This window comes from Polyodon spathula, chromosome 3 (assembly GCF_017654505.1).
Source record: "Polyodon spathula isolate WHYD16114869_AA chromosome 3, ASM1765450v1, whole genome shotgun sequence".
Taxonomy (NCBI): Eukaryota; Metazoa; Chordata; class Actinopteri; order Acipenseriformes; family Polyodontidae; genus Polyodon; species Polyodon spathula.
In genome coordinates, this window is record NC_054536.1 from 25,111,990 (window position 1) to 25,136,189 (window position 24,200).

Below are 24,200 nucleotides of genomic sequence, written 5' to 3' on the forward strand. Positions count from 1 at the left end.
GCGTAAATGTTAATTAGATGAACACCTCAGAATGAAAAAAAATTAAAAAATCAGTGCTTGGAGTAAGCAGTGGAGTTCCAAAAAATATAGTGTTACACGTTCCCATGCTACATTGTTTAAATAACATCCTGACAAATTTTTACACTTAAAGTGCTCCCTCACTATAAGGCTCTCGGTTTTAAAGCGCCTCGGATATAACACTCCTACAGCATGTCCCCCATTTCCCTATACTAGTGATTCATGCAATATTAAATACAGTACCGGTGTTGTTCAAACTATAAACAACTGTCTAACTTCCATTTCTATCTCTCCCGGTATCTGAACTGAAGAAAAGCTGCCCTGGCTCGTTATAACACAGACATCATATTCAGCATTCGTTTTATAACTAACTAAATATTTTAGGCTTATTCCGTGGTTATCTTTCCTAATGTATTTACTTTTTTGCTGCAAGAGGAGCTGCGGATTTATCCAGGAGACGAGATGCTTCATTCCCTCTCTGGCAGCCAAAGCTGGGGCGAGCCCATTCCCTCTTCCCCTCTCTCAATCAGCTCTCCTTCTCGCACTTGGTTTGCTTGTGTGTCGCTTCGAACTGAACTCCTGACTGCCGTTTAGCCAGGTTATTTATAGTTTAAAATCTGCGAATTAAAATGATCCACGAGTGGGAATGTTATCTTTTTTTTTTTTTTTGTAAAAAATTTAGCGTTGATTACATGGTGCTTAATGCAAATACAGGTTAATTCACGGGAAGTTACATTTTTGCTTCACTATATGTGCAATATAGAGAGAGAGTTATTTTATTTTATATTTTAGTCAGATGTGTGTTGTTATGTGACCCGCGGGGGCCCCCCATCCCCTCCATAGTTTCTAACACTCTGCTGTTACAACGCTCATATTGTGTGTCCCTGAGACCTGCATTATACCGAGGGAACACTGTATAACTTTAAAGTATGTTAAAGTAAGCATAAAAAGTATGTTTGGAACAGAAAAGCCAGAGCACTTGTTATGTTTTCTCTTCCTGCAGTGATTTAGAGGACAGATCTCAAACCCCAGTACACTAGAGCGACCATTTTGGAAAGAGCTTTGAAACAGACTTTAAAGTTATACATGTAAAACGTTGTCAGGATGTTAACAATGAAAAGATACATGGCAGGTACATCATTAAAACAGTTGTAGAAACACGTGGCAATGTATAGCTTTTCTACTTTTCAAAACCCAGCTACTTACTCTTTAATATGTGGTATTTGGATGTTTAATTTGAATCTACACAGAATGCTGTCCCAAGTCCAGCAGTTGGGTAAGGCACATACTGGATGCCCACTCTGAGTCATTGTGTTGTAAATGGGTATGAGAAGGCCAATGAAACAGAAGGCAACTTTCTGACAATTTTTGAAGCAGATTGTTGCAGGGGACATTTACAAGCGAGAACATCCAAAAGCAGACTTGATTTGAGCCACACATTGGTGACAATTGAATAAAAATGTCTGCAAAGCCTGGCTGCTTCAACATCTTCCTGAAACTTGGTAATTCATGGTCCGAACACAGTCAGGTGTCACAGTGTCCACATCCCCACCTTCTGAAGGAGATTCCTTCTGGAGCACCCATCTGCTCTGAAAGTGTTACATTAAAAATAGCAGTCAAAATAATAATGAAATCCAACCCATATGATTATCATTACTGTTTGAAAATATTTTTCTTTGCTGCTTGTGCTAATAATTGCCATAACTAAGCCCATATATGTGAAAGGGTCCCTTCATGATTTTTAGGAACATAAGTCATCCACATGTTTAAAAAATAAATAAAAATTGTTGAAATTGTGCTGGCAGGGGGTAAAATGGAGAAAACCACAGAAACAACTTTTGCAGAGTGATATACAGTAAAACACTTGAAATGGCTTTAAAATGATTTGTTACTACAATGTGGTAACAACAGGTTGTTGATGAAATAAAGGCAAACAAATCCATGTATTCCATTTAATCAGAATAGCAGAAGTGTTCAGTGCTACAGCTCTTTGTACATTTTGTAATTAAATAGACTTTAAAATTGGTGAGAGAGAGCATTCTCGTTAAGATATGCTATGGTACTTTTTGACAAGCAGATAGTGCACAACTAGATGATCATGAAATATTTTTTTAATGATTTAGGGTGTATGTGGTATAACATTCCATGTATGTAAAATATGTACAGATATTAAATAAATAATATTATTACCTGCTTTGCACATGTCTACAGCAAGATGCTTATTTTTGTTAACATTTGGGGTTTTCTTTGGCTTTAAAAGCGACTTTTAAAGTGCCTGTGTTAAGGTACTCTTCAGCTACCATAGACACATGTAGAGTAAACTGGAGCAGCCAAAGCCTCTTAAAAGTAGTAAGCACCAGCACCATTTAGTGCACAGCAGTGCATTGCCAGAATAAAACAAAAGAACATGTGTTAAAACCACCTGTAGTAACTGAAGAGCAGCATTTAAACAATGAACAGGGCCTTCTCAAGCAAATAATAATAATAATAATACAGAACAGAGCATTAGAGAAGTAGGCTACCTAAACAACATTTTAAACAGCTTTGCTGTATATTTGTTTCAACTGCATTCCAACTACACATGACTCTCAGAGTATTCACTTGGAATGAAGAGGCTGGAGCTTCTTGACAGTAAGCATACATATACTGGTAGTTGCATAGCAAGTTTGGGTAGAAAAATGCAAATACAGACAATCTTTACAGTCTGGGTTGTTAAATAATGGATGGTCACTGAGTCAATCTGTGATTGCAAAGCAGAACAAAAACAAACCAGACATAAATACAGTTTATGAATTTTCCAGTCAAAAATGAGTAAAAGTAAATATAAGATTTTTACAGGTGGGAGGGCTATTTCCGCCCTTATTGGCCTTCCTTGCACAAAATGCCCACCATTGTGTATCTCACAGGCATACCCCCGTGCACATAACAGGATGCTGCTTCAGTTATCTAATATAGCTAAATGTAATGACTCTGTACTGAACTGGGATAACCTGTTTGGAACTGGGGCCAATATGCAAAAATACACCTTCCTGTATTTCTATTTATTTGAAATACAGGAAGGTGTATTAAAATCGGGCATTTCAAATTGGGGAGAAACTGGGGTAATAAAAAGAATTACCGATTCAAAATAATAAAAAAAAAAATTATAAATCACGGGGCGTGAACTGGGTATGTAAGAGTATGGCAGAGGAAGCAGAAAGAGCAGTTAGTAGGACAGAGTGCCGCTGAAGGGCGAAGCCCAGATTTAGTACTGGGCCGATGGCCCTGGCTGGAAATTAGGATAGAAAGGTTGTTGCTGACTGAGGGTGGCGTAGCCAACGCATCCCAGGGGCGAAGCCCAGCTACCGAAAAACATATACGAGGGTTAATACTCGAAGAGCCGACCCTCGGGAGAGGAAATTGGTCCTGGAGGCAGGTACACAAATGGAAGTATGAGGGAGTCGCCCCTCGGGAGAGCAGGGTACCCAGCATCTGAGGCTTCTGTAAAGGGGCGCTTGTTAAGCCCTGCGCTTGGCAGAGACTGCGCAGTCTGGGACCTGCAGTAAACAGAAAGCATGCAGGTTAGTATGGGACATGAGTGCTAAGAGTGGTCACGTCCCAAAGAGAGGAATGGATAGAACAGATCCTCACTAGGTGAGGTAAGATAAGCACATAAACTGCGATAGGATAGAATGTGGCCGGGGGTCCGTTCTGACTCCCCGCCCCCCCACTCCCTCCAATTAAAAGGAAGGTAGGTAGATGCCTGGACCTGAGGTTGGGGAAGTGAGACTCACTTGCCCCCCAAAGGATGGACCCCCGGCTCTCTGTGAAAAACATGCACATGCTGAAATGTAACATACGCAAAAGATTAGGACAAACAGAATTATTAGTAGGTGTGACTGTGTATACCTGGCGCTCAGTACAGAGGAAAAAAAAACCCTTGAGACTGATTAGGGGAAAACCTCTGGTGGCTCCAGGGGACAGGAAGCCCCCATTTTGGGCATACTTGCAATTTCAGAATGGGCTGCAACTATATCAGAGGATGAATGACTGTAAGAATTCACCGCAGAAGAGGACCAGCTCCCCATATTATTGATCAGGCGTGATTGACAGCCTGGCCCTTGCAGTGGAGGTGGCTGCACCTAAACGGAATTGTGGCAGGACAGCCGCAGAGGGAAGAGTCAGAGTCAGGAAAATGCAGTGAAACAAAAAAACCTTTAATTAACCAAAACACAACATAAAAAGGCACAAGGACCAAATAAAAGATACAAACACAAAACAAAGGCTTAAAAAACACTGGAACAAAATCAATCAAATTAAACAAGTATTTCTATGTACACTTTTGCAGGCCACACTCACTCTGTCTCTCCAAACCAAATCACCCCAGACAAATACCCACTGCGGGGAAACTGGAAGCAGAAGAAACAATGAATTCAGAGCTTCTGAGAGGACTGAAGAAGGCTGAGAGGCAGATGGCCTCCATGAGTAGATCCTCATAGGAGAAGAAGCAGAAAGAGTAGAAATGAGCGAATAGGCAGACAGGAGGGTGAGGCAGAGGAAAGGCTGTTAAGAATCCGGAACCAGCTGACAGAACGTAGATACTGAAAGCAGAGATAGGAGGAGTGCTGGAACTGAAAGCTGAGGTGGCAGCTGGAGCTGAACGAATGTAACAATCGACTGCTGAGGAAGCTCAGTGCCCTTTGTGCCCCATTCTGGAAACAAGGGCAGAGAAATGAGATGCTGACCATCCTATGTGTTAGTTAATACAGGATCGATCAGCGGTTTGCTACTATCATGTCTGCTTGAAATGGAAAAGGTGAACTCGCATTCAGAGATTTGGGCTTCACAACTCCAGTCCTTATAGTGCAATTCCTTAACTCATAATCACACAGCTTTCTATTCTTGTAACATGTCTCTCACTATCTATTAAAGCTTGTAGTATTTGATAGGATGAGTGGACATGTGACCAGATTGCTGAGGAAGTCAGGCAACCCTTATTTTACAGATTTTATTATATATATATATATATATATATATATATATATATATATCTATATATCTACATTTATATACATATACACACACACACACACACACACACACAGTACTGTGCAAAAGTTTTAGGTAAGTGTGAGAAAATGTTGTAGAGAATGCTTTCAAAAATAGACATGTTAACAGATTATATTTATCAATTAACTAAATGCAAAGTGACTGAACAGAAGAAAAATCTAAATCAAATCCGTATTTGGTGTGACCACCCTTTGCCTTCAAAACAGCATCAATTCTTCTAGGTACACTTGCAGAAAGTCAGGGATTTTGTATGCATATAGTCAGGTGTATGATTAAACAATTATACCAAACAGGTGCTAATGATCATCAATTCAATATGTAGGTTGAAACACAATCATTAACTGAAACAGAAACAGCTGTGTAGGAGGAATAAAACTGGGTGAGGGACAGCCAACTCAGCTAACAAGGTGAGGTTGCTGAAGACAGTTTACTATCAAAAGTCATACACCATGGCAAGACTGAGCACAGCAACAAGACACAAGGTAGTTATACTGCATCAGCAAGGTCTCTCCCAGGCAGAAATTTCAAGGCAGACAGGGGTTTCCAGATGTGCTCTCCAAGCTCTTTTGAAGAAGCACAAAGAAACGGGCAACGTTGAGGACCATAGACGCAGTGGTCGGCCAAGGAAACTTACTGCAGCAGATGAAAGACACATCATGCTTACTTCCCTTTGCAATCAGAAGATGTCCAGCAGTGCCATCAGCTCAGAATTGGCAGAAAACAGTGGGACCCTGGTACACCCATCTACTGTCCGGAGAAGTCTGGTTAGAAGTGGCCTTCATGGAAGACTTGCAGCCAAAAAGCCATACCTCCGACGTGAAAACAAAGCCAAGCAACTCAACTATGCACGAAAACACAGGAACTGGGGTGCATAAAAATGGCAGCAGGTGCTCTGGACTGATGAATCAAAATTTGAAATATTTGGCTGTAGCAGAAGGCAGTTTGTTCACCAAAGGGCTGGAGAGCAGTACACAAATGAGTGTCTTCAGGCAACAGTGAAGCATGGTGGAGGTTCCTTGCAAGTTTGAGGCTGCATTTCTGCAAATGGAGTTGGGGATTTGGTCAGAATTAATGGTCCCCTCAATGCTGAGAAGTACAGGCAGATACTTATCCATCATGCAATACCATCAGGGAGACATCCGATTGGCCCCAAATTTATTCTGCAGCATGACAACGACCCCAAACATACAGCGAAAGTCATTAAGAACTATCTTCAGCGTAAAGAAGAACAAGGAGTCCTGGAAGTGATGGTATGGCCCCCACAGAGCCCTGATCTCGACATCATCGAATCTGTCTGGGATTACATGAAGAGAGAGAAGCAACTGAGGCTATACAAATGTGGTGGATATTGGTCTTTGAAAGTTAAGGAGGTTTAGATGGTGCCAGTGATGGGGCTGCCTTGTACAGAGATGAAGAATGCATAGATCTGAGGCTCTAGAGTTTGTAATGGGCTGGATAGCTCTTTAAAACTTTGAACGTACCGATGGGTAGGATCTTCTGGAACGGTAAATTGTGCTGGCTCTGTGGGAGCCGGTGCTGAGGGGAGCAGGGGAGGGGCGCCTGATTGCAGGCGAGGAGTAAAGACAGATTCAGCAGACAAAGCTCTTTGTGGTGGATTTAAATAGAGCTAAGGCAGGGCAATTACTGATGAGGGAATGTCGATGTCTTGGCGGGGGAGCTTTGAAAGTTTAGCAGAGGGCCAGTCTTTCTAATGAAGATGCAGAGAAAGTTGAATAATGAAGCTGCACTTTGAACGGTGCTGTTGCTGGGCTGGAGACTGAATGTAGCAGGAAAGACTAAATTTGGAGCTCGCGAAGCTGAATAGAGAAACTGAATGATGAGAAGAATCATCGCAGCAGGTAGGAAAATAATTGATAATGTCTTGGCAGTGCTGTGCGGAGAAGTGACCTGCAGTGAAAGGAGCGAGACAACGAAGTTTAGATATTAGAGAAGACGTTTAAGCTGAAGCACGAATGTCGGCAGCTGAGGCTTTTCCTACAACGAAAACACTAGACAGTGGGAGTGCAGGTGATTGGGGCTTAAACAGAACCCCAGCTACACGCCCTCCGAACTGTGCTATTCTATATAAATAATAATAATAATAATAATAATAATAATAAGTATTCTTGATGTTATTTTTCAATAAAAACTGTTGGATTCCGGAACAAAAATGAAAATCCAATGACAACAGTACAGAACGTAATCACATACAAACTGCACGTACAAATCTTGAAACAAAACAATACTGCAGATCTGATTCTATAAGACTCTCTATCAATCGAAAACTTTCAGTGCCAGTCAATGAGGTTTGATAAAGAGTACCCCAATACAGGCTTACAGAAGTTAAATAGAAAACAAAACCAGTCCATCCCCCCATTCATCCAGCACCTTCACCTTTTAGCTACAAGCTCATTAATTCTTTAAACAACATACTTATATTTTGTTCCATGACAGATTATAGGTGTATCATTATTTATGTACAACAGACAGTCTTAAACTAACATGCTATTGTAGGAATAGGACTGAACCGGATCAAGACATCCAGCCACAGTTCTTGGATTGGGATTTCAAATCTAAACACATTCCAAGAAGATGCCCTGACCCCTGCCATCCACAAACACACACTACACTGGTCTGCGAGGAAGACAGAAGCCATAGAGCTATACGCTCTGGCTAGAAAGCTGGAGCAATTCTTCTGTCTTGCATCCGGCTAACAGCTCAGCAGTGCTTTCCTCACAGGCCCTGCTCGCTAATTTCAAAAGCAGCAAAAACAATTGTTTCCTTGTTCTTCCTCACTGCCAACCCACTGAGCTGCCGAACACAATCAGCAGTTCGGTTGTGCCAGACACACACACGGAAGCAGGCTCCTGAAGGACAACGCAGCAGTGCACTTCAGTTGAACAGTAGTCGCTTCTCGTTTTTAAGAGCCTCCTCTTCTTCCAAAGACAGAAGGTTTCCTTTCAGGCTGTTTTGATAATGGGGATCGGAACAAGGTTTTTATTAATGTGTTTACATTTATTTCAGGGAATAATACAGTATGTTAATATAGTTATAGGAGTTAACAGAAAGTATTTACCTAGGTCTGAGAAATGCATATGCACAATCAGCATTATGTAGATTTTATTTTAAAAGAACCCCATAATAATTGAGAAGTTATGATGTTGTTGTGAGACCCAGAGTAACGCTGAGCCTTCAGGTTAATGCATCAGAAGGATATGATCAAATTCAAAATGCTCTGTCTGGATATTGTAACATTGAGACAGGTACATACCAGATCTCTTTCAGTGCTTTGTTTTCTGACAAAGCCTGGGAAATAAGTTTTGCACCCTCTACTGTGACTTTATTATCGATTAACCTGCAAATACAAAAGGATTGCTTAAAACAAGATAAATCTGTACAGTGAAGAACATATTGAACTATTGTGATGACAGGACTCAGTACCGAAAACCTTCCTGCATGAGTGGTGAACAGTGGAAGTGTTGTCATGCAGTCTCACATCCAGCAGGTGGGGACATAGCAAGAATATGTCTGCTATGTGCAGAAAACGGGAGACTGTAAAATATTGAACATGCTGTTTCATCCTGTCCCAAACTAGAAATGTTTTTTTTTTTTTTTTTGTGAACAAAAACAAACGTATCCCAGTTGTCATATTTTATCAATAGGTTTGTAACTATAAATATGGAAATTATATATTCCCTAGATCCACTTAAATATTATACACTGCAGGTCTTCTTGAGATAACATGCTCTATTCACAAGGCTTTAACTGTACTAAAAGTCTGTTTCTATTAATATACTATTTAATATTCATGTTGTTAAAGAAGCCACTGACAGTTCATGAAGGTCAAAGTGTATTCTTACTCACAAAAACAACAAAATTATTTAAACAAGTTAAGTCTTTGTGAATAGGGTCCAATATCTAATTCAGGTAGATATCTCTTTTTTCACTCTCAGACTCTTCCTATATTTTCAATAGTTTCTCTGCCTGTTCAGCCCCTCTTTTAAATACTATATTATTACATGACAATGTATTTATTTCTCTCTTTCTATTCTGTGAAAGCAGAGGCTACTTCTCTGGTGTGGGACTGATTGCGAATATACGGAGTTCAGACTGCAAAGTGTACACAAGCTTACCACAGGTGCGTTAATGCTGTGTTGACCTTGATCGCTTCTGCAAAGGACCTGGCAACTTCATCATTCAATTCATTCTGCACAAGCCTGAGGAAATGAGAGCAATTAAACAGGCTGTGGAGCAGACAGATCTGGAGCATGCCTTCATGACATGCATCAGTACACCAAAAGGGAAGAAACTATGTTTTCACAGGAGGCTGAGAACTACACTGGTGTGGTGATGTTTTGTTTTTGAGAAGGGTTTGAATGCTGAAGCCAGCAGATACTCTTGTTTCTATTTTAATCAAGTGAAAAGATGCTTCTTCCCCTTGGCTCCTGTTTTGTTTTTTTATTTCTTGACTTGAAACAAATACGGAACCAAAAAAAAAAACTGTCCTGAGTTTGGTGATGTCTGACTTAATATCTCGTAGAAATACTGTTCACTACAGGGTGGGGTTTTGTCCCCTCGGGCAAGACTTCACAGTGAAAATCCAATAATAATTACCAAAATATCTGCACCGAGGTGTTCTCTTTCAATGCAGCCGCTAAACTTTTTCCTCCTTCTGTAGAGATGAGATTGGCTGAAAGGCTGAAACAATATGTTAAAACAGGTTAAAATACATGGAAGATTTGCAGGGGTACACCAAATAAACCAACATTTAATCAACACCCTGTATATGGTCTGTTCATACCTGTTTATGGGTGTATACTGTAAAAAGTTACCAGTTAAAAATCCCTGCTATTTAAAACAGAATTTGTTTACCAGTTTTTTCACAAATGCAACGATAACTCAATACTAACAGCTCACACATTATTGTATGGCTAGGACTTCTGATTTTCGGTTTTAACCGATAAAACCTGATAAAACCCCCTCCGATACAAAAAAAAATAAAATAAATGAAATTGATGGACAGCCAATAAACACCGGAAAAAACTGTGGAAATGGTTAATCAATTCACGTTAACTTGACCCTTTTTCCATTAAATAAATAAAAGCTACTACAAAAATAATATTAAATACATTTCCCTGTGCTGCTGGGCAATGTCCTGCCTTCCTGACTTGTATCTATCATTGATTCGTTCTGAATACTTTAAACCCGCCCCAACTACAGAGTGACAGCACATTCCTACATTTCTATTTGAGACTCCACTTGCAAGATTTAAAACAATATTACAATCAGGACTGGAGGCTTGTTAGCGGGATTTAAAGCTGTATTACAGTTAATATACAGAGGAGTTAAAACAGAATTGTGGCGAAATGTAATGCCTCCACACAAAAACTCCAGAAGAATGTGCCTGTGACCATAGGAATTTCGTTGTGGAAGACAACAAAGGAAAGAAGGTACAACTTAAGTGTGGAAGTATTGCTACATCCCTTTGTCCTGCAGACATTCATCCGAGTCAAAATGATCCTGTCTATTTATATCTCATTCAACGCCACACACAGGATGTGCACTCAAGCTGTGTTTTCTTATAGGGCAGCTAAATGCTTGCTAGAAACCACTTCTCTTTTCTCAGAAAGCATACTGACTCCTTAGGCCCTACACCCAATTAACCAAAAGTGGGTGGGATCGTACCAGTACGACTCGCACTCGCACTGTGAGAAAACACCTTAAAAGCCATTCAACTGAGTGCTTCTCCTACACAGCCTGGCACACCTTACTTGAAATTTCAATCAGCCTAAACTCTCCTCCCTTAAACCAGTTTCTGTATGGCCAGCAGTAAATTTTTCTTTCTCTTTTTCTCTTTTTGATGTTCTGATCTGGACTGGGACCCAGGCCAAGGACTTATGCAGTCTATATGATCAGTCCCATCTTGCACCAGAACAATGTCAGTTCTCATGGCAGGGTTTAGCTTCACTTCCAAGCACTTCACTCTGGAGGAAATGTCTTTACGCCACTACTGCCAGCATTGCAACCTTTTAAAAAGCTTTCCATATCATGCTAAGTTCAGGGAAATAGTGAAAAAGAATGCAGAGGTTACAAAGATTTACTACAGATAATACAACTTCTCGCTTTCTTTTACGAATGCCTCCAATGAGAATTGAATTCCATGGTCTCCCAATCCAATGCGACTACAGTGCCACATACTGTACTGTACCTCAGGTTTGTTAGACTGGGGTGATTCCTCAAGGCTTCTGCAAAGGCGATTGCCCCTTCATCACCAATGTTGTTACCCCACATTCTGAAAACAAAGGCCAATGTGTTATGCAAAATTTTAAACGTTTCCCTTTTCACAGCCACTCTAACATCTATGTGGACACACTTTGTTTAGGGGATCTATAACAATCTGCAGTGCAATTTGTGGCACAATGGTCAAAGCTAAAGTGAAACTTCTTTTAGACTTTTCGGTCCCAAAAGCGAGTCTGTTTTTATACATATTCAGCTGTACCAGTGAATACCATGGTGGCCTATACTATTCTACTCACCCCCACAAACTGTTCACACTAGTACAGGAATTACAAAAGAGCAATGCCCATGGTCCATCACTGTATTTTATCTTTAGCGTATGTGAAAACAATAAGACATTTTAAAAAGAAATAAAAGGCTATAGGATTTTTACTTAATAAAAAAAAGTAATGTTTAGTTGCGGTGTTTATGTCCTGTAGTGTGTTGGGATTGAAATAATGGATACAGTTTTTTAAATGGATACACCATCCATTTAAAAAACTGGTGTAAGTGTTCACCAGAATGATTGTAACGCAAGTAGAGAAGTGTCCTCAGCCCTTACCCCACGTCAAAGATAGTTCTACTCTTCTGGATTGCACATGCCAGCGATTTTCCACCTTTGCTTGTAATTTTGTTGCACCCAATCCTGCAAAGTCAGAAAGCTGTCATTTATCAAGTTCAAAAGCAACTCATTAAAAAAAAAAAAATGATATATAAAACCACTTCCATATTGAATTGAATTTATAAATCGTGAAGTGTTTGTTCCAGTCCACTTTCTTATGAAACAAAAGGTTCTGCTAGGTTAAAAGCTGTCAGCATATTTTCTGTTATAGCCGTGTGTGCAGGATTAGCTTGAGTTAAAAACAATGTTCCCACTTTAGAATCCAAACCCTAATCTACTTCCTCAAACTGCACTGCAGTCATTTTTTTCAATTCTGTATCCCCCCTCCCCCTTACAAATGATCAGATGTAACATATTACAATTAACCTTTGCTTTAAATGCAAGCGACATTGTTCATTTTAGTTTCCCTTCCCTTTTTTAGATATTTGCAAAGCGATGAAAGTAGTTTTGCACAGCCGTTACTCAAACACTTTAGACTTGTTTCATGCTTTACTACCTGGGAAAGTCTTTAAACTGTTTTTAAAAGCCCCACTTCTTTGCAGAGTTCTCAAAACCTCTAATTTCTCTTGAGCTTCCTCAATCTAGTTAGGGATGTACAGTAGATAGTAATTCCATGGTTAGAAGTATCTTCCTTTGACCCCCCTCAGTGACTCTGCACTAAAAATCCCCAACAACTGATTTTGTCAGTTACTCAGCTGATCTAACCAACAGGGATAAGACAAGTGCAAGAGAAATTAGAAAAAAATCAGGAAATACCTTCAAGATGATGGGTTTTTAAAAAAAAGAAATATACTATAGCAAGTTTGTAGAGCAAAAACATACTATCCGAAACCAATTAGTTTTGTGGGTTTCAGTGTCGGCTTATAGTCCAGACCTCTATCACTCTAAAATGAGAGTTACTCAATTGTGCATACTTAAGAATCCTAAGACTTGGGCATTCTTCAATGACCTTTGCAACCCACTGGGCTCCAGCATCTGTTATTTGATTTTTGTAAAGTCTGTAAAAGCAAAAATGTACAAGTATGTTAGTAACATACCTCACCTACCATTGCTGTAAATAAAAAAATTAGAGCAATCAGTATCACAAAAAATAAATCATTATTATCTACATATATGTGTGTGTGTGTGTGTGTGTGTGTGTCTGTTGGGTTACAACCTTAAATCTTGATGCATTTAAATGGAAGAGTGGCAAGAAGGAAGCCATTTCTGAAAAAAGCCCATGTAAAATCCTGCTTGGAATTTGCAAAAAGGCATGTGGGAGACTCTGAAAAGGTGTGGCAAAAGACTTTCTGGTCCGATGAAACAAAAATTGAACTATCTGGCCTAAATGCAAAGTGTTATGTCTGGCGCAAACCCAACATAGCACATCACTCAGGTACACCATCCCTACTGTGAAGCATGGTGGTGGCAGCATCATGCTATAGGGATGCTTTTCATCGGCAGGGACTGGGAAGATTGTCAGGGCAAAATAGATGGAGCTAAATACAAGCAAATCCTCAAGGAAAACCTGCTTTAGTCTGCAAAAGACCTAAGACTGGGATGGAGATTCACCTTTCAGCAGGACAATGACCCCAAGCACACAGCCAAAGCAACACTGGAGTAGCTTAAAAACAAAGAAGTAATTGTCCTAGAGTGGCCCAGTCAAAGCCCGGACTTGAATCCGATTGAGAATCTGTGGCAAGCTTGAAGATTGCTGTCCACCAACAATTTTGCTAAGCAGAATGAACGAATATTGCACAATCCAGTTGTGCAAACCTGGTTGATGCTTATCCCAAAAAACTCATAGCTGTAATGCCGCCAAAGGTGGTTCTACCAAGTATTGACTCAAGGGAGTGAATACTTATCTAACCAAGACATTTCAGTTTATTTTTTTTCCATTAACTGTTGTTTCACAATAAATTCTTGAGTGTTAAAAGTTAGACCTTTTATTAACTATTAGCTTATACAAGTGAAGTCCATAGTCACATAGTAAGTATGATAAATGGATGAGAATGATTTAAAATAAGAGCAATTACAGAAAATGTGAGTACAGATGCCTATAAGAGTAAAATCAAATACAAGATATAGTAAGTAGTTACAGGTAGGAGCAGTAGTTGAATGCAGCAAGGTATGGAGGCAAAGTTGAACTGTCAGTCAAAACACATATCAAATCACAGCTACGTAGGCGGGACTGTGAAACTTTAGAGTCAGTGTTGATTAAAAAACTCTTCCATTTACGGAGGGGGGGGGTTGCATTTGTTTCACAGCTGCTGTTTATAAAGATTATAACAAACAGTTTACTAACAAGGTATATAATCACAAATACTTCTGAGAACAATAAACACATAGGCCTATCAGCCAACTTTAATTCTCTGTGCGAATTCCTACATCACACCCCAATTTTCCATAATAGACTTGCCTGGTAAAAAAAAAAAACCCTTGGTGGAAGTAAGCTAACTTTTCCACCATTGTGGTAAGAAGTACATAACGTACAGTAAATCAAATATGTCTTCAAAACACAAGTCGAGTTGTTCAAAGCGAAAAGAGCAGAAAAGACAGCTAGGAATTTCCCAAAAAGAAATAGAAAATGATAAAAAAAATAAATAAATAAATTTTTTAAAGTGTGCAGTAAATGGTTTAAAAGTGGGCCGACAGCAGATGGAAGTATAGTGCGGCAGCGGAACTGCCAACCTCCTCCTCACACGAAAAATAAACAGTTGAGCCAGAGGAAAGACATGAATCAGAGACATCAGATTGGAAATGTACAACAATAGCAAATACAAGGTACTGAATTATGTATTGTGAACCCGGTACCCAGTCAGGCACCTTTATGTGATTTTTATATACTACTTGGCCTGACTTTTGTACCAAAGAGTTAACGGGGGGGGGGGGGTTCGTCTTCACACTCTTGCACCAGGGCCCAGTGAATCCTAGCACCAGCCCTGATGGAGCAGTTCAGTGCAAGTCCAAGCTGATGCAAGTACTGGTACACATGGGTGCCATATAGTCCAGCATGGTTGAGAGTGGTAATGTTTGGACTGCCTTGCCTCACCTTGTGCATTGCAGACTGTGTGGACTGAAGTGGCCCTCTTGATCAGTGGTAGAAACTCAGCTGAGAAACTCTCAGAAACTCAGAAACTCCGCAGGGGATGTGCTGACTAACTCCACGTCCTCAGACAGAAACGCCAGTTCCTGTTTGCCCATCCTCCTTAGAGGCAATGATGGACAGCAAGTATTCCTGTTGTCAATCTGCACTTCTGGGGCCCCAAGGGGACAGGCAACGTTGAACATTCATGCAGTAATCCTGCAAGCACCGTTCCTTGGTAAGAAACAGCTGCCCAGAGCTTTTCCATCATGTTTTATGTCAGATGATCGCCTGGAATGGCGACTCTTCTTCTTCTTCCCCAAAGAAGGAGAAGCAGATGAAGATGAGGAAAGGAGTTTCCTGCTTGGGATACTTTCCCTGGTGTGTCATCCAGTCTACCTTGGCACAGAGCAATGGTGTGATGACGCACGCACCCTCTAACACAAGGTGGTGGGAAACAGCACTGTGCAGGAGTAAAGGACGCAGAGCCGTCTGTAGAGCTGCAGGAGAGATGTTTGTCCTGCGTGCGCTTAGAGAAATGTGCCTCCTTGGCATGCTCTGGTCCCAGGCAGAAAGAACATCTGCCGGGCATGCCCTTAACAGGCAGTCTGGCCTTGCATTTGTCGCAGGGATAAAACTCAGACATGATACAAGAAACAAGCAATGCAGTGTACAGTATTTAGTCTGCTTATAGACCGTAACTGGACAGGTCAAGACCCGAACAAGACCAGTTTGGTACTGGACCAGGGGTGTAAACACCGGTTGGCAGCGGTACGGTACCGTGTTGGGTCTGTGACTTTAGAACCGGGCCAGCACGGTACCAGGTTGGGTCAGGAATGGAGCGGTGACCTCAGTTCCGTACAGCACTGGTCCACTGGTTTGCAGTTACCATGGGTAGTAACGCACAGGCCACTGTACAAGCCACTGGCAAAACCACTCAGTAAGTACTCACACGAGACTGAGGGAAGCCTGCTTGTTAGAATTAATTAACAGTCCTCATAAAGGTGACACTAAAGCTGTCACCAAAACGGCATCAAGATACTGTGGGAGAGATTGCAAGCAACCACAACCAGCAGCTGTCACTACATGTGTGACGTAGCACCACGTTGGGTGACAGGCCTACGCTTAGTCTCTGTGAAAATAGAACGAGAATAACAAACATTTTTTTCTCAGCAAAATACAGTAATAACAATTACTAAAAATATAGTAAGTCTCGTAATTTTAGCCGAAGCCAAAATGAGAATGAATTAACTCCAGCCGGAGCTATTTCAGCGTGGGGGGAGAGCACAAAGTCAGCCGACTTATGTTGCTTGATCCCTGGGAAGGAGTGACTCAAGCCGTTGGTTTCACATGGTAATTAGTAAAACTAATACAGCGATTATTTTACTATCACATAGACTTTGTGTAAAACACAATCAATGCGAAAGACGGAGCAGAATAAGTAACAATTACTTATCACAAACCGCTCTCCTGTCAGGTCAGTTCTTGAAAGGAAAAGTGGTGTGGAGGTCTGTGATGGCAGTGTTTTTATGTCCTCTGGGTGGGTCATGACTGTGTCACAGGTTTCAGGTCTTTAACCCTTTGTGGTCCTATGTCGGACCAGGTCTGACATTACAATTTTCCCTTTCCAATCTGATGTCGGACGCTGTCAGACATCCTCAAAAAGACGTAAAACACAGGTCTCTAGTCATTTTTTTTTAACGGAAAATGCTGAGAAATCCTGTCAATAGCCGAGTGAGACTGAGCTATAGAGAGCCCCTGCACCACAGAGATAACACGGACACAAAATAAAGGAGGTAGCTGCTTCCGCATCCAGCGCTCAAAGAATACCACAGACATTTCCAGAGCTTTTTGAGATGTTATATAATAAAATAATGACTTGGATCGCATTATTGAAGAGTTTGATGATAAAACGAGTGATCAGGAGAGGATTTATCAATATGTATGTCTATAAAGAAGTACATGAAAAATACAGTGAATAAGGTGTGGGGCTTGGCTGGAGATGCAGCACTGATGTCGTTTTGCCATGCAATGCCTGTCAAACCTGTTTTACTCTGAAAAAAATAAATAAATAAACAGCGTAAAATAAACAGCGCGTGTGAAAATAAACTGGACCTGACGCACCTGACAAGCGCTGAATAAATGGACTGCAAAGGGTTAAGAGGTAAATACCCATATGGTAATGGTTACATTTTGTACTTTTTTATTAATTGTTCATAACTATCTGGTAAGGAAAGCTATCGATTACACTAGAAATGTAAACTTACCCTAGAACTTTGACAATTTTGGTCTTCACCAGTTCCTTTGCTAAGACTTCTACTCCACAGTCAGTGATCTGATTAACACACAACCTGTGGAAAAAAACCCCCACAAACATCCATTTGTTATTAAATTATGATTTTAATGTAAAAGTTTGCGTTTTACTGAATGTTTAGTGTACATTCCATATTCTGTCAATTAAAATGCTGATGTACTATTGTATCTCTTGTCAGGAGAAAGCTGTGTGGCCCACAGGTTAGACTAGATCTTTACATGAGGAGCCAGGAGATTCTGTTTTCTAATTTCGTAGCTCATCATTATTCTGTTTGATGCAATGGCTCAATTTTAGTGCAATGCAGCGTATACAGCAGCTGAGCAAGAAGTAATTTTGAACATTAAAAAAAGCCTTTATATTACATTCTTTATCAATTAAAAATTAAAATTCCCCCAGACTTCGGGGAAAGTACTGTATACACTGTATGAAAAAGTGAAAAGAATACTTTCCCTACAGTAAATTGCTTACCTTACCACAGAGAGCTTGCTGAAGCATGGCTGGAGCTGTTTTACCCCATAGTCATTAATGTTGTTATTGTCCAGATCCAGCCCAATTTGTTTCCGGCAATGATGCAGGACAAAGTTGATGGCACTGCAGTCAGCCGAGTAGGCATTGCAGTAGGTCAGCTTGATGTAGTCGGCAGAGATTCCTTTAGCAGTCAGCTTACCAACCTCTTCACTCTGGGTTTCGAAGATGCACCTCAACATCCAGATGAAGTTGGGCATCCCATGAACTTTGTACCCCTCCTGCTCCGACTTGAACCGTGGCAGATTTTTCAAGTGGGATTTCACACTGTCCGACAGGTGGGACTTCAAGATTTCACGCTTCTTCTTCAGCATCTTGGGTGACACCAGGTGCTCAAGCAAGCTAACCTTGGTCCTGGCCAGCAGTCCACACAGGAAGAGGTTGGTGAACTGAAAGTGCTCGTTGTTCTTGAAGGGGTCTTTGTCCTGCATTTTGGAAGGGCGAAGACAAGACATCACGGGAAATCTAGGGAAGTGCCTTGCTTTGCGATACTCACACTCTGCAAAGAATTTCAAGATATCCTTACAGCTGACATCTTCATCAGCCACCAGGGAAAATGCGGTGAAGAAGGACTGGAGGGTCACGTGGACAAACTCAAAGGTGGTGGGGTTTCCACAGCCGTCGTAATGACCAATGGGTCTGAGGAACCCAAGGTGCAGCTCCTTCTCTGCAATGTTCAAAGACATGATCTCCTCCTGGCTGAAGATAAACCTAGTTTTCTCTATTCCCTGGTGGGCTAGCTTTCCATAAGCAATCAAGATCTCTCTACAAGACTTGAAGGTCTCACTCTGGCATCGGCTGCTCTTCTTGAGCAAGCTTGGGTTGGTCAAGCGGCTGAGAAAAACCTCCGACATCAGCAGAAAGACATCAGTGATGGTGACATACAAGTCCGTCAACTGATAGTTGTCATAAACAGACTGGAAATGTTCAAAACATTTGAAGATAATCCAGCAGAACAAGGGAATGGAACACAGGCTCCATAGATGAGGGTTTGCCTCTAGCTGGTTTAGCACCAAGGTCTGGGAAGTCCTTTCTTTGAAATGCAGGGTGGTGTACCACCGCAAGCTCTCTGGAGAAAATCCTTTCAGGATGAATTTCTTCCTGAGCACCTTGTTCTGGATTTCAGTGCCCGTTCTCGCCGTCAGGACTTTCTTAGATCCTTTTAGTAGCTTCCCGCTGAGCAGGTTCATGAGCAGCAAGAGTGGGTGGGTCTTCTGTTCGGGCGAGCAGACTTCTGGAATGCTGCTAAGGTCAAAATCAGAGTGGATCTCATCGTAGCCATCAAAGGTGAACAGCACTGTCTCAGGAAACCGCTGGATGTATTTGAAAACTGCGTCCTCTGGATCATTGTCCGGGTAGCAGTTGTACTTGAAAAGCAGGTCCTTCAAGGATATCTTATCTGTCTTCTTGAAGACGCAGAACATCCTGCAGCGAAATTTAAAGAAGAACTTGACCGGGATGCTTGGCTCCCTCTTGGACCACAGGTTCTGAAGTTTCTGGAGCAAGATGGACTTCCCCATGCCAGCATCCCCAAGGATTAAGATGGTTTCTGCATCTTGGTTAAAGACGCCGTTGTCGCTGAACAGCTCGTCTAGGTTGTCCAAGTAACCCAGGCTTTCATTGCGGTCGTTCACCAGCTCCACGAGTGTGTCAGTGTAAATCTTATCCAGCAACGTCTCCTCGCTCTGCGCATACGAGATGATGAACTTGGTGTCCTGCCCAAGCTCACGATGAAGCTTTTCACAGTACTTGCTCACTGCAAAGAAACCAAAAAATTCAAAAACATGAAATATGAATACATACCTGTAAACAAAACCACAGTAATAGAAACTATTTAAGAAATAAAAAGAATATTTGACATCTAGTTGAATCGTGGGATCAAAGAAATTCTAGGTCATGTCCTTCAATTGGTTGCTCTCACTACCCTGGGGCCTAAGCTGGGTAAGAGGTGCATTTCATGACATTAACCACTAAATGGAGGACAAAAACTAATCAGCTGAAGCTTCATATTAATCCCATTTCTCATTCAGTGAGGCAGGGTCAAATTCTGTAACACCTTGACTGAACCTAATACTCTAAGGTTTAAACACACACACACACACACACACACACACACACACACACACACACAGTAACTTTTCTCACCAGGATCTGTGACACACACTAGTGTCCTCTGAGATTTGCTCTGGTGAGGTGGTACTGACATCTCCTCACTGTACCAATGGTCTCTCAGGTCTATGAAGGCCATAGTATCAGATATGAATGTTTGTACATGAAGAATGTGTACAAAGTACTGACAGACCTCCTCTCCTTTGCTCTGCACCAGCTCCAGGGTTTTACGAACCTGCAGACAACATTTCACATTACAATAATACAATTACTTACTTTTTTCAGCAGTTCCTTTAAAAGCCTTGCAGATGGCAGCAGTCTACAGAAATGAAAATAGTGAATGGAAAATAAGACTGTACCTGGTCAGTTTTGGTGGAGAACCGCAGAATAATCTCTGCATCTTCAGTGCAAAAGAAGCCACTGTGTACTAAATTGTCCAGGACACACTGAATGTTCTTGACTTGAGAGACCAATAACTCCCGATGCACTGTAAGAAGCCCAAAGCTTTGCGTGCACAAACTTTGTTTCTCCACAGCACAACCACTTTCAGTTCCCATTGCTTCAATTGCTTGTTTTTAAGGCTCAAGTTCTACCCTCTAGAAACTCTTCATTAAGGACCCTTCTGAGTGTGAAAACCCAAGCTGTACAGATAGCATATTGCAAGGCAACTGTAGAAAAAAAACCTGGGAAAAATAGTTAGTCAGTTGGAATAATAAATGCACTGTAGGAAGTATATCCGCCCCGCTATGGAAATTAAAAACTCCTAACAGGTTTCTGTACTGCCTGAAAAAGCATTCTGTTTTTCTGTTTTTATTAATTTCATTTTTCGTTGCTAGGTATTTTCAAGTTATGTGTAAATAGGTTTTTCTATTTTTTTATTTATTTATTTTTGGGGGGGGCTTTCACTTTTTATATACTGTATGAAATTGTTTTCGGCTACTTTCCAAAATGTTTTGGCTTTTTTTTTTTCTGTTACAAATGTGGTAGTAACTCAACAGTACTTGCACACTTAAGTTGTACCTTCTTTCCTGTGCTGTCTTCCACAATGAAATCCTTATGTTGTCATGGGCACATTATTCTGAGGTTTTTGTGTGAAGGCATTTTTTTTACATTTAGCCATAATCTGCAATTCAGTTTTAAGTCCACTGTATCTTAACTGTAATACAGTTTTAAATCCTGCAAACAAGCCTCCATTCCTAATTGTAATTTTGTTTTAAATCTTACTAGCAGTCTCCAATAGATGTAGGAATGTGCTGTCACTTAGTATTTGGGGTGGGTTTAAAGTATTCAGAACAAATCCATGAAAGATACAAGTCAGGAAAGAAGGACACTGCCCAGCTGCATGGGGAAAGGTAGTATTCTTTTTATAGGAGGGGGGTCAACATGAATTGAGTAACCATTTCTACTGTTTTTCCAGTGTTTGTTGGCTATACACCGATATCATTTTATTTTGATCGGGGGTGTTTTAAATCAGTTAAAAGTTAAAATCAGAAGCTCTAACTATAATCTACACTCTGCATGTGGATATAACTGTATTGCAGCATGTTGAAAATATTTCCATCAATACCTTGGTTGGTTATTATATTATTAATACAATCTCAAACGCACTGCCTGCTTTCTCTGCTAAACTTATGATAGATAATGTGATAGATCTATTGTTCCTCGTTACCAAGTAATAAAATGTCTGCATCAATATCACTTTTGATTTGTTTGGCCATATTGTTATCGTCTCATCATCTACAGTACATTTACTGGTTGTGTTTAATATGGAAGGATCCACGGCCAAGCAGTTTCATATAGCCCCAGATTCTAACACTGTCATTACCTGTGCTAAAGAAAGCTTTTGCCAAGTTTTACCACAAGAAGCACTTTAGAGCATTCGGCCCATCCCATTCCTAGTAGCTGACTGGCCTCAGAACTTTGTCAAGTTAGCTCTTAAAGGATCTAAGTGTTTCTGTCTCAACAACATGACTAAGTAGCCCATTCCATACACTCACCACTCTGAAGAATGGTCTCCTTCCCTCTGTCCTGTCTATCTACACTTAATTACCAGTTGTGTTTCCTGCTTTCTATACTGTGCTCAAAATGTGTGTAAAAATGTAAAATGCTGCAAAACTTAGTATTACCAGTAGCCTCAGCAGGAACACTCAACAATTTTACGGTAAGCAGATTTCTGGATTACAAGCCAGAATTCACAAAGGTAACCACTGAAATTTAGTCTAGATTCTAATACTCTCTAGAAACAGTGCTACTGAATTGGGTTACCGGTTCTCTAGAAACATCTAAAATGCCAGTTTACAGAAACGTTCTTCTGGTTTCAAAACTACATTTCTTTTTTTGTTTTGCTAGGTAGTTATGGGTGGTTTGGAAATGTGACCTTTTTGCAATAGAGTGAAAATGTGTTGTGTAATTGTGAACATGCTGTTAAGAGATGGGGCAGCAGGCAGGAAATGCATCAGAAGCCATTTTTTTTCTCTTTTTTTCTCTACATCACACAAACTTATCTTCTAATGCAAATTTACCAGACAGCCACTGGCTAATCGCTGTTACTTGTTATTTTATTCCAAGTACTGCAGTCCTTTTCCTGTTTTTGGTAAAGCTGTGTGTTACCTTGTGCATAACTCTGACTGTCACACCTCTTCTTGGCAGACAGGGGTAAGAGAACTGCTGACAAACTCTGAATCACTACATCTGGTATCCCTCGTTCATCAATATAATTAGGGTGGTAGGGTAGAACAAACAAAACAATGTTTGAGTCAGAATATATTATCACACAATAAAACACTTTCGTATGCTTTAAGTTGGTTTTGGACAGTAATGGGCCACTTGTGCATTACTACTAAAAAACAAAATGTTATAGTATCAATTAAGCACAGACAACACAACTAAAAAAAAAAGAAAGTACAATTGCAACTAGTGTAGTTGCCATTTGTTTACAATGGGCAGTGGTGCGCAAACTTTTTAAATGCCGCCCCCCTTTTTGGCGTACATTTTGTTGGCCCCACCCACTAAAACGCTAGACTTTCAGCGATAAGGAGCTCTCGTCAGGCCCGGTGAAAACATCGATCGTAGAAATAACAACACCTATGTGTTAAGGATTGGGTCTCTTTAGGCAGATTATACAGATAGAAAAAAAAAGATGTAATTGTATTGTTTATATTATTTGTTACATAAAATATACATTGTTATTAAACAAGGCTATTGTTTTTAGTACAGAGCGCAACAAACATTTTTTAATGCGATCAACACACGAGATCATTCTTGCGAAATGAATTCCAACGTTGACCAATCAAAACACCATTATAGAACGCTGTTTTTTTTATTTTTATTATTTACTTGTTTTTTTAACATCAACAAATAAAATAGGTCGGATAGCATTTTTAACAATTTCTTTATCTGCCAATGTATTTATGCGCTTTGTGTCCGATTCACAAACCGGGCAGTCAAAATAAAAACTAATCCGAAATTACTGAATGCAAAACAAAACAACGCATATTTGATGTAGATCAAAACACACATTATAGTATAAGTTAAAGATCTAAAATAAAGTGCTGGAAACTTACCAAAATTAGATACTACAGTTGTTTTTACCTTGCCTGACACAGAACTCTTTTAATCCGTTTCACAGGAAGTGAAAGGAAAACTATTCTCGCCCAGACAGCGGTGCATCTAAGCAGGCACTTATAGCATTAGGATTAGTCGTGCACAGATCATCAAATTATTGAGCAATTCTTGGAAAGTTTTTTTTTTTTTTTTATCGCAAACATTTTGAAGTATTGTTCGAGACTTTTACAGATGTAAAGGTTGCGCTTTACTTATTTCGCTTTCCATTTTTTAAGTCTGTGGTACTGAGGTATAAAAAATGAATGTGTCATTTTTAACCACTTGCTAATGCACCCTGTTGCTCACCGGCAAACTGAGGGCATATTGGGTTATGACTAATCCAGCTGTCTTGCCTGTTGTGACTGGCACTGAATATAAAAGTGGCTTGTTTATTCAAGTTGTTTTTCTGTTACCTACGTGCAGGTGTATAAAATGAGCCATCAACTTAGCAAACATACAAACGTTGCTGACAGGAAGCTGAAATAGCCTATAACTTAAAGTTTTGGAAAATATAACAGACAGCTATTTAGTAAAAACAGTACTGAACTACAGAAAAGATATAAAAAAGACAAAAGGTTTAGTATCAAATAGGCTACAGGAAGTGACGCTACTGCAAGGCT

At 40.3% G+C, this 24,200-nt stretch overlaps 1 protein-coding gene across 3 annotated transcripts; it reads right to left on the reverse strand.

Annotated features, from left to right (window-relative positions):
* Window positions 1-1,112: 1,112 nt before the first annotated feature.
* LOC121312894 (nucleotide-binding oligomerization domain-containing protein 1-like) lies at window positions 1,113-23,638 on the reverse strand. Of its 3 annotated transcripts, none has more exons than XM_041244787.1 (12): window positions 23,541-23,638; window positions 20,337-20,660; window positions 20,014-20,212; window positions 17,812-19,624; window positions 17,297-17,380; window positions 12,880-12,963; window positions 11,906-11,989; window positions 11,276-11,359; window positions 9,682-9,765; window positions 9,201-9,284; window positions 8,339-8,422; window positions 1,113-3,554 (listed from the first exon to the last, which is right to left on the reverse strand). In XM_041244787.1, exons 2-12 carry the CDS (start codon window positions 20,532-20,534, stop codon window positions 3,383-3,385), a joined length of 2,970 nt encoding a protein of 989 aa, XP_041100721.1. In that variant the 5' UTR covers window positions 20,535-20,660; window positions 23,541-23,638; the 3' UTR covers window positions 1,113-3,382. The 3 variants fall into 3 exon arrangements, with proteins under 3 accessions (XP_041100721.1, XP_041100722.1, XP_041100723.1); XM_041244789.1 differs by lacking the exon at window positions 1,113-3,554 and adding an exon at window positions 7,258-8,032; XM_041244788.1 differs by lacking the exon at window positions 23,541-23,638 and having other exon boundaries at window positions 20,337-20,910.
* Window positions 23,639-24,200: the final 562 nt, after the last annotated feature.